Genomic DNA, 11,217 nt, shown 5'->3' with positions numbered 1-11,217 from the left:
CAAGTGCATGCGCGCACACACACACACACACACACACACACACACACACACACACACGTGTGCATGCGTGCGTGAACGCAAGTGCATGCGCATATAGGGGCAGGCTTAAGGGGACCGTTTCAACAGCTAATGTTCCTCTATGAATGGAATTATAGAGGATGTATGACAGCTCTACTGGGTATCCACCCGAGAACTTACCGTCTTTCTTCTTAACGTCTTTCTTCTTGTCTTTTCCGGGTGCTAAAACCAGGACATGGAGATGGTGACAAAACAAAGACAGAGAGAAGGAATTGATACAATTAAACAGCTGTAACAGTGCTTCTCAACCTTTTGACCCCTAAAGAATATTGTCCAAGTCTTGTGACCTCCACCAGTTCTATCATACACGAACTGAACAAACGCGCAACAGGTGTTTTCGTCTTGGAGGTGGACTCAGAGATCATCCTTAAAGGGATATTTCACTTTAAAGAAAAATAATTGGGTCATTTTATCGTCTACTCAGGCTTTTCTGAGCCCCCCAGACGGTTTTTAAGTTGCTTGATTCAGTATTTAGATATTTGATTCATTTTAACAGACACGCCCACTTCCTAAACAAACCCATTATAACTTCAAACTCAATTATTTAAATGTTATATTCATCAAAAACACCCGTCCTTGGTTCTGGTGACTCATCCTGCCCTCCTAATACTTGAGGGGGCCGTGTTTTTTCGATTACTCATTTCATTTTTTTAATTTATTTTTTGTATAAGAAGGGGGCATTTCTGAACAAATTAATATCAAATATCTAAATACTGAATCAAAGCAACTTAAAAACTGTCCGGGGTGCTCCCAAAAGCCTGAGTAGACGATAAAATGACCCAAAATTGTTTTGAAAGTTAAATATCCCTTTAACTACTGTAATAGCTGTGATCTACTGTATATATGTTTTTGATAAATGTCAGTGAAGAAAAAGTAGAGAGGAAGATGCAAGTAAGTAGCTAGTTGGCCCTGCAGGTCCGCCTCTTTACAGCAACTCGGAGTGAATATTAGCTCACAGTCACGCAGGTTAGGGACTGAACCTAAAAGATGCTGAACCAATGCAACAGGGCCTGTTGCAATACAATCACCTAATATACTGCACTTGGTCGTTTACATCCTGCCTAACTTTGTAAAATATGTGATATGACAGTTCTCCATGCAGGCACAATCGTTCACACACACACACACACACACACACACACACACACACACGCGCGCACACACGCGCACGCACGCACGCACGCACGCGCGCACGTGCGCACGCGCACACACACACACACACACACACACACTTGTGCATGCGTGCGTGAACGCCAGCGCATGCGCACATAGGGGCAGGCTTAAGGGGACCATGTCAACAGCTAATGTTCCTCTATGCATGGAATTATAGAGGATGTATGACAGCTCTACTGGGTATCCACCCGAGAACTTACCATCTTTCTTCTTAACGTCTTTATTCTTAACGTCTTTATTCTTGTCTTCTCCGGGTGCTAAAACCAGGACATGGAGATGGTGACAAAACAAAGACAGAGAGAAGGAATTGATACAATTAAACAGCTGTAACGCAGTGCTTCTCAACCTTTCAACCCCTAAAGAATATTGTCCAAGTCTTGTGACCTCCACCAGTTCTAACATACACGAACTGAACAAACGCGCAACAGGTGTTTTCGTCTTGGAGGTGGACTCAGAGATCATCCTTAAAGGGATATTTAAATTTAAAAAAAATAATTGGGTCATTTTATCGTCTAATCAGGCTTTTCTGAGCCCCCCAGACGGTTTTTAAGTTGCTTGATTCAGTATTTAGATATTTGATATTCATTTTAACAGACATGCCCCCTTCCTAAACAAACCCATTATAACTTCAAACTCAATTATTTAAATGTTATATTCATCAAAAACACCCATCCTTGGTTCTGGTGACTCAGCCTGCCCTCCTAATAGGTGAGGGGCCGTGTTTTTTTGATTAGTCTTTAATGTTTTTGTTTTGTATAAGAAGGGGGCATTTCTGTTAAAATGAATATCAAATATCTAAATACTGAATCAAAGGAACGTAAAAACTGTCCGGGGTGCTCCCAAAAGCCTGAGTAGACGATAAAATGACCCAAAATTGTTTTGAAAGTGAAATATCCCTTTAACTAATAGCTGTCATCTGTATTTGTTTTTGATAAATGTCAGTGAAGAAAAAGTAGAGAGGAAAATGCAAGTAAGTAGCTAGTTGGCCCTGCAGGTCCGCCTCTTTACAGCAACTCGGAGTGAATATTAGCTCACAGTCACGCAGGTTAGGGACTGAACCTAACAGATGCTGAACCAGTGCACCAGGGCCTGTTGCAATACAATCACCTAATATACTGCACTTGGTCGTTTACATCCTGCCTAACTTTGTAAAATACGTGATATGACAGTTCTCCATGCAGGGACAATCGTTCACACACACACACACACACACACACACACACACACACACACACACACACACACCCACGCGCGCGCACACACACGCAAACGCAAACGCAAACGCACGCACGCACGCACGCACGCACGCACGCACGCACGCACACACACACACACACGTGTGCATACGTGCGTGAACGCCAGCGCATGCGCACATAAGGGCAGGCTTAAGGGGACCGTTTCAACAGCTAATGTTCCTCTATGAATGGAATTATAGAGGATGTATGACAGCTCTACTGGGTATCCACCCGAGAACTTACCATCTTTCTTCTTAACGTCTTTATTCTTGTCTTCTCCGGGTGCTAAAACCAGGACATGGAGATGATGACAAAACAAAGACAGAGAGAAGGAATTGATACAATTAAACAGCTGTAACACAGTGCTTCTCAACCTTTTGACCCCTAAAGAATATTGTCCAAGTCTTGTGACCTCCACCAGTTCTAACATACACGAACTGAACAAACGCGCAACAGGTGTTTTCGTCTTGGAGGTGGACTCAGAGATCATCCTTAAAGGGATATTTCACTTTAAAAAAAATAATTGGGTCATTTTATCGTCTACTCAGGCTTTTCTGAGCCCCCCAGACGGTTTTTAAGTTGCTTGATTCAGTATTTAGATATTTGATATTCATTTTAACAGACATGCCCCCTTCCTAAACAAACCCATTATAACTTCAAACTCAATTTTTTAAATGTTATATTCATCAAAAACACCCGTCCTTGGTTCTGGTGACTCAGCCTGCCCTCCTAATAGGTGAGGGGGCCGTGCAGGTCCGTCTCTTTACAGCAACTCGGAGTGAATATTAGCTCACAGTCACGCAGGTTAGGGACTGAACCTAACAGATGCTGAAACAGTGCAACAGGGCCTGTTGCAATACAATCACCTAATATACTGCACTTGGTCGTTTACATCCTGCCTAACTGTGTAAAATACGTGATATGACAGTTTTCCAGGGACAATCACGCACGCACGCACGCACGCACGCACGCACGCGTGTGTTTGTGTGTGTGTGTGTGTGTGTGTGTGTGTGTGTGTGTGTGTGTGTGTGTGTGTGTGTGTGTGTTTCTGTGTGTGTGTTTGTGTGTGTGTGTGAGAGCATGCACACATAGGGGCAGGCTTAAGGGGACCGTTTCAACAGCTAATGTTCCTCTATTGGATTATAGAGGAAGTTTAACAGCTCTACTGGGTATCCACCCGAGAACTTACCGTCTTTCTTCTTAACGTCTTTATTCTTGCCTTCTTGCTTCTTTTGTCCAGGGTTCACGTTAGGCTGGGGAGTTATACCTTGCTTCAGCCCTCCAACCATACCTCCAACCAGCCCTCCAACCAGTCCCCCAACCAGCTCTGCACCAAGTTCATCCAGCTGTTCCTCTCCGGGTGCTAAAACCAGGACATAGAGATGGCGACAAAACAAAGAGAGAGAGAAGGAATTGATTCTTTTGTCCAGGGTTCAAGTCAGGCTGGGGAGTTGTACCTTGCTTCTTTTGTCCAGGGTTCACATTAGGCTGGGGAGTTGTACCTTGCTTCAGCCCTCCAACCAGCCCTCCAACCAGTCCCCCAACCAGTCCCCCAACCAGCTCTGCACCAAGTTCATCCAGCTGTTCCCCTCCAGGTGCTAAAACCAGGACATAGAGATGGCGACAAAACAAAGAGAGAGAGAAGGAATTGATACAATTAAACAGCTGTAACGCAGTGCTTCTATATTGTCTGGTGATTACTCTATGGGCCTGTACTGTTTGCAAAGTACAATAGAACAAACCAAAATAGAAATATTAGATACCAGGGGGTAAAAAACAATAATTCGTTTTTTGACCTTTTTTCTTTTCTTTTTTAAAGGGGCCCCTCCTGCAAACTTTGGAAACAAAGTGTACCAGAATGGAATATGAAAGCTGAAGGATACTTGTTCATCAGATGACTACAGAGATATAGTGTACCGATTTGTGTGAATTTTGGACACAATCTGTAGGAGTAGGCTAGTAGTAGCAAAAAGTGTGTTTCGAAGAAACCGCGAAATGACAGAAAATCTAGTTACGTAGAAATGTGCATGGCCTTTATGAGGAGTTGGATCATGATCCAAGGAATCCAAGGAAACAATTTTTGATTGTAAGACCTACGTTCAAAGTGTAAAGCGGCCTGTTATAGCACCACCATGAGCAGATTTTTCCTAATTATTGATAGTGGGCATGCAAACCTTCACACCGATCGGTGCAGCAATGTCCATAATTTAGAAAAGGAACAGTAACGGTATTGTTCTGAACACAAATTAAGCCAAATTGCAGTAGGTGAAAATGTAAAGAGGAAGTGTAATCATTTGACTTTTGTCCAGGACATTGGCTATACATTGTCACTGTATTTGGCAAGTTAAAGATGGAGTGCCATGATATTTTTCAACCCTAAAACCTGATCATAAGGTATTATTATTATGTAAGGATTTAAAAATAAAAATAAAAGTGTACAGAAATTGTTTAAAAAAAATGTTTTTATGGACACGCCTCCAGTTCATTAAGTATGCCTGGTTCTCACCTTAGCACCTCCTCCACCACCTTAGCACCACCCACCTGTCCTAGTCCCTCCTCCTCCTCATGCCCACACCTGTTGTGTTATGATAATGAGGGGGAGGGTATGTTTTCTGGGGGCTCTGTGATGTCACTATGCCCCTGTTTTTGGATTGGCACGTTTGACTCTCAAGGTTTCAGCCTCCAGGAAAAAACTCCAAATAGTCAGAGAAGACATGAAACACCATAAAACCACCAGCGGGGGCCTTAATGAAGTTCTATCAACCTCATAGGCACATGAAAAACAGAAAAAGTGCAAAACCATGGCACCACCTCTTTAACACCCAAAAACATTGTGAGTGAGGAAAGCTGAGAGCAGCACTGTGAATAAGGCAGAGCTGCTACATGTGGCCTGGGCAACAGTGTGAACTGTGTGTGTGTGTGTGTGTGTGTGTGTGTGTGTGTGTGTGTGTGTGTGTGTGTGTGTGTGTGTGTGTGTGTGTGTGTGTGTGTGTGTGTGTGTGTGTGTGTGTGTGTGTGTGTGTGTGTGTGTGTGTGTGTGTGTGTGTGTGTGTGTGAGAGAGAGAGCATGCACACATAGGGGCAGGCTTAAGGGGACCGTTTCAACAGCTAATGTTCCTCTATGGGATTATAGAGAAGTTTAACAGCTCTACTGGGTATCCACCCGAGAACTTACCGTCTTTCTTCTTTCCTTCTTTATTCTTGCCTTCTTGCTTCTTTTGTCCAGGGTTCAAGTCAGGCTGGGGAGTTGTACCTTGCTTCAGCCCTCCAACCAGCCCTCCAACCAGCCCTCCAACCAGTCCCCCAACCAGCTCTGCACCAAGTTCATCCAGCTGTTCCTCTCCGGGTGCTAAAACCAGGACATGATGATGGCGACAAAACAAAGAGAGAGAGAAGGAATTGATACAATTAAACATCTGTAACGCAGTGCTTCTCAACCTTTTGACCCCTAAAGAATATTGTCCAAGTCTTGTGACCTCCACCAGTTCTAACATACACAAACTGAACAAATGTCAACAGATGTTTTCGTCTTGGAGGTTGACTTAGAGATCATCCTTACAGGGATGTTTCACTTTAAAAAAAAAATTGGGTAATTTTCTCGTCTACTCAGGATTTTCTGAGCCCCCCAGACGTTTTTTAAGTTGCTTGATTCTGTACATAGATATTTGATATTAATTTTAACAGACATGCCCCCTTCCTAAACAAACCCATTATCTTCAAACTCAATTTTTTAAATGTTATATTCATCAAAAACACCCGTCCTTGGTTCTGGTGACTCATCCTGCCCTCCTAATATGTGAGGGGGCCGTGTTTTTTCGATTACTCTTTAATGTTTTTGTTTTGTATAAGAAGGGGGCATTTCTGATAAAATGAATATCAAATATCTAAATACTGAATCAAAGCAACGTACAAACTGTCCGGGGTGCTCCCAAAAGCCTGAGTAGACGATAAAATGACCCAAAATTGTTTTGAATGCGAAATATCCCTTTAACTAATAGCTGTGATCTGTATTTGTTTTTGATAAATGTCAGTGAAGAAAAAGTAGAGAGGAAAATGCAAGTAAGTAGCTAGTACGTTGGCCCTGCAGGTCCGCCTCTTTACAGCAACTCGGAGTGAATATTAGCTCACAGTCACGCAGGTTAGGGACTGAACCTAACAGATGCTGAACCAGTGCAACAGGGCCTGTTGCAATACAATCACCTAATATACTGCACTTGGTCGTTTACATCCTGCCTAACTTTGTAAAATACGTGATATGACACCAGGGACAATCGTACACGCACGCACGCACGCACGCACGCACGCACGCACGCACGCACGCACGCACGCACGCACGCACGCACGCACGCACGCACGCACGCACACACACACACACACACACACACACACACACACACGTGGGTATCCCCCTGGGTTGAGATAGAAACAACGATAATTTTGGCTGGCCAACATAGGTAATTGTGCACAATTTGTTTTATATTGTCTGCTGGTTACTCTATGGGCCTGTACTGTTTGCAAAGTAGAATAGGACAAACCAAAATAGAAATGCTGCTACATGTGGCCTGGGCAACAGTGTGAACTGTGTGTGTGTGTGTGTGTGTGTGTGTGTGTGTGTGTGTGTGTGTGTGTGTGTGTGTGTGTGTGTGTGTGTGTGTGTGAGAGAGAGAGCATGCACACATAGAGGCAGGCTTAAAGATGGAGTGCCATGATATTTTTCAACCCTAAAACCTGATCATAAGGTATTATTATTATGTAAGGATTTTTTTCAAAAAAAAAAGTGTACAGAAATTGTTAAAAAAAAATGTTTTTATGTGGACACGCCTCCAGTTCATTAAGTATGCCTGGTTCTCACCTTAGCACCTCCTCCACCACCTTAGCACCACCCACCTGTCCTAGTCCCTCCTCCTCCTCATGCCCACACCTGTTGTGTTATGATAATGAGGGGGAGGGTATGTTTTTTGGGGGCTCTGTGATGTCACTATGCCCCTGTTTCTCTATTGGCACGTTTGACTCTCAAGGTTTCAGCCTCCAGGAAAAGACTCCAAATAGTCAGAGAAGACATGAAACACCATAAAACCACCAGCGGGGGCCTTAATGAAGTTCTATCAACCTCATAGACACATGAAAAACAGAAAAAGTGCAAAACCATGGCACCACCTCTTTAAGGGGACCGTTTCAACAGCTAATGTTCCTCTATGGGATTATAGAGAAGTTTAACAGCTCTACTGGGTATCCACCCGAGAACTTACCGTCTTTCTTCTTTCCTTCTTTATTCTTGCCTTCTTGCTTCTTTTGTCCAGGGTTCAAGTCAGGCTGGGGAGTCGTTCCTTGCTTCTTTTGTCCAGGGTTCACGTTAGGCTGGGGAGTTGTACCTTGCTTCAGCCCTCCAACCAGCCCTCCAACCAGCCCCCCAACCAGCACCCCAACCAGCTCTGCACCAAGTTCATCCAGCTGTTCCTCTCCGGGTGCTAAAACCAGGACATAGAGATGGCGACAAAACAAAGAGAGAGAGAAGGAATTGATACAATTAAACATCTGTAATGCAGTGCTTCTCAACCTTTCGACCCCTAAAGAATATTGTCCAACAGATGTTTTCGTCTTGGAGGTTGACTTAGAGATCATCCTTACAGGGATATTTCACTTTAAAAAAAATAATTGGGTCATTTTATCGTCTACTCAGGATTTTCTGTAGCCTGGATCCAGACCATAGACCCCGCCCACTCTCTGAGTGGACTGCTCCTCTTGGTCTGGTGTCATAATGTTAGCCTATGGCTTTTCACGGTCGAAGAAAAACCTGTCAAATCAGAGTCGGAGGGGAGGCGTTGGATAAGCCACCACTGGTCCTTGGTTCTGGTGCCCTCCTAATACGTGAGGGGGCCGTGTTTTTTCGATTACTTTTTTCATTTATTTAATAGATTTTTTTTTTGTATAGGAGGAGGGGGGGGCGTTTCTGATTGAATAACAAATATCTAAATACTGAATCAAGCAACTTAAAAACTGTCCGGGGTGCTCCCAAAAGCCTTAGTAGACGATAAAATGACCCAAACATTTTTAGAAAGTGAAATGTCCCTTTAACTAATAGCTGTGATCTGTATTTGTTTTTGATAAATGTCAGTGAAGAAAAAGTAGAGAGGAAAATGCAAGTATAGCCACGTTGGCCCTGCAGGTCAAGCGCATGCGCATGCACGCACGCATAGAGGCAGCCTTAAGGGGACCGTTTCAACAGCTAATGTTCCTCTATAAATGGGATTATAGAGGAAGTTTGACAGCTCTAATGGGTATCCACCTGAGAACTTACCTTCTTTCTTCTTCCCTTCTTGCTCCTTTCCTTCTTGCTTCTTTTGTCCAGGTTTTACGCCAGGCTGGGGAGTTTGTTTTTGTGGAGGTTCTTTCTTCTTTCCTTCTTTCTTCTTCTCTTCTTGCTTCTTTTGTCCAGGGTTCACGCCAGGCTTGGGAGTTTGTTTTGGTGGAGGTTCTTTCTTCTTCCCTTCTTGCTTCTTTTGTCCAGGGTTCACGCCAGGCTTGGGAGTTTGTTTTTGTGGAGGTTCTTTCTTCTTCTCTTCTTGCTTCTTTTGTCCAGGGTTCACGCCAGGCTTGGGAGTTTGTTTTTGTGGAGGTTCTTTCTTCTTTCCTTCTTTCTTCTTCTCTTCTTGCTTCTTTTGTCCAGGGTTCACGCCAGGCTTGGAAGTTTGTTTTGGTGGAGGTTTTGGTGGCATGGTTTTACACCTATAAAAGTATTGCAAAACAGACCATCAGCTATCATAGCAGTTTGTAACATATGTAGAATGGGTTACAGCCATGGGGCCCTATCTCTTTAACTTGATTTTACTATTTGAATTAGGAATAAGACCCAGACTGGATGCACGGATCCAGAGATCTAGATCTTCAAATACTAAAATAAACAGGCAGTTGACATTTAAAAACAAATACAAAATTAAAACAAATTCCATACAGGGGTTTGTGATGTCATACAATGGCAGAAACAGCTTTGTTGGCAGTCATTTATGTGCTAAAAGACTGCCAGTGTACGGCGAAACAGCTGTTTCGCCGTACAATGTAAGTCAACAAGGAGATGTTTTGAATATTAATTTCTAACCAACTGAACAACTATTGAAGATATCTTGGCAATATTTGGAGTCACACCACATATTACGAATATCTGCCAGTCCTAAATTCAGGCTAGCCTACTGAAACAAATAGCTATGTAAGGCGACACTAACTGCATTTTCATCTTTGACAACTCAACATTTTGTCATTTCTCAAGAGAAGTGAGAACAGGGAAGTTTCTAGTAAAACATTCTAGCCATGAACGTTTGCCACTGCATTGTTGGGAACAGAGACCAACGAAACAACCCACACAATGTAACATAACATTAGTCGAGTAAAAATGTATTAGGCTACTTGCAGTGCTGTCACTCTGTATGACATATGAATAAATGTCAATAATTACATTTAGTTTAGTCACTTACTGTGTAGTCTGTAAAAAGTGTCTTCTTGAGGAACGTATCACTTCTACCGGTGTCAGTGTGTCAATGCGCAGTACTTAAGTTAGCTGGGTGGGACTCATATTTTTCACGTGCAGGATCCACCCATTAATAAGGAAACAGAAGTCAGATTATGACATTATCATAATCTGACAATATGTGCACAAAGGTTTGTGCATATATATATCACTGACTTTTCTGACTGCACACTTTTCAATACTGCTAATGAATCCGTGCACACCACCACCCGCTCTGGTCTAACCTCCTCAACCCAGTGATGATGATAGCCACACTCTCTGCTGTATACACTGATAGGTAATCTGGCATTCTTTTTGCAATGCAAACGTCAAATTCTGGGACATACACACCAATTCCCACCCTATGCTGCTTGTCTTTAAACCCATCTCTAAATATTTGCATATAGCTATAATAATTCTGCCTGAGATGAGCACTTGTTTGCGCTCCTATATCCTCTTCTTGCCATTCTCTTTTCTTTTCCACAATACTCAAATCTATTCTGGTTTCCGTAAACAATGATGGACTAGCACTAACTGGAGTAGTCAAAGTAAACTCCACATTCTCCATATCATATGCCCTCACTTTCTCTTGCCATGTCCATCCGAACCCCCTTCCCTGAAAACTGGTATTTACTACTCTTTACTGGATTCTCTCCCCCCCCCCCCCCCCGCCCCCCCACACACCTTTTATTCTAATCCAGTATGCCAGTGTGAGCTTCTCTCTCCTTAGCTCCAGTGGAATTTAAAATGCATTTATTGGGGTTGATCTAATAGCTCCAATACAAAGCCATAATGCTTTATATTGTACTCTATCTATATGTTGAAGTGATGTGCACTGTCCCTGATAGATAAATAAATAAAGCTGTCATTTTACAGTAATTACAAATTGCTAGAAAGAAAAAAATAAAGCTTTAGAAGTCATGAAACACAGTGTCGCCAGTGCACCAAGCGACAATGAGGTTTCACTGCCCTCTAGAGACCACATGAATCAACTGGCACAAGTGAAGCATTGTTATTTATGTACAGCTTTTAAAGCACTGGCCAATACATTCTATGTACTGAGCGGGGTTACCATCCAGAATGTAATGTTTATATATTTCTTTATCATGTTTTAATGTCAGGATTATTACAGGGTGGCTTGGTAATGGTGCTGGAGGTAGAGCGGTTGACTTGAAATCACATGGTTCCCAGTCCAATCCTCGTTCCTCCTGGTTTCATGTCTAAGTGTCC

The 11,217-nt window shown here is 42.9% G+C and overlaps 1 protein-coding gene across 1 annotated transcript in view; it reads right to left on the bottom strand.

Annotated features, from left to right (window-relative positions):
* The window catches only part of LOC311058520 (uncharacterized protein), a 20,334-nt gene extending 10,338 nt beyond the window's left edge, over positions 1-9,996 (bottom strand). The window contains exons 1-9 of the mRNA XM_084075982.1: positions 9,956-9,996; positions 8,785-9,212; positions 7,736-7,954; positions 5,662-5,835; positions 3,989-4,084; positions 3,676-3,849; positions 2,730-2,771; positions 1,452-1,508; positions 199-240 (exon numbers count right to left, since the gene is read on the bottom strand). Coding sequence (XP_083932108.1) covers positions 199-240; positions 1,452-1,508; positions 2,730-2,771; positions 3,676-3,849; positions 3,989-4,084; positions 5,662-5,835; positions 7,736-7,954; positions 8,785-9,202 — 1,222 coding nt within the window. The 5' untranslated portion in view covers positions 9,203-9,212; positions 9,956-9,996. The remainder of the gene's footprint in view (positions 1-198; positions 241-1,451; positions 1,509-2,729; positions 2,772-3,675; positions 3,850-3,988; positions 4,085-5,661; positions 5,836-7,735; positions 7,955-8,784; positions 9,213-9,955) is intronic.
* Between the last annotated feature and the right edge of the window lie 1,221 nt (positions 9,997-11,217).

This window comes from Gymnoscopelus microlampas (assembly GCF_963454915.1).
Source record: "Gymnoscopelus microlampas genome assembly, chromosome: 13".
In the NCBI taxonomy this organism is placed as follows: Eukaryota; Metazoa; Chordata; class Actinopteri; order Myctophiformes; family Myctophidae; genus Gymnoscopelus; species Gymnoscopelus microlampas.
The sequence above is the reverse complement of the archived record's forward strand: the minus strand, read 5'-3'. Positions and strand labels throughout refer to the sequence as shown.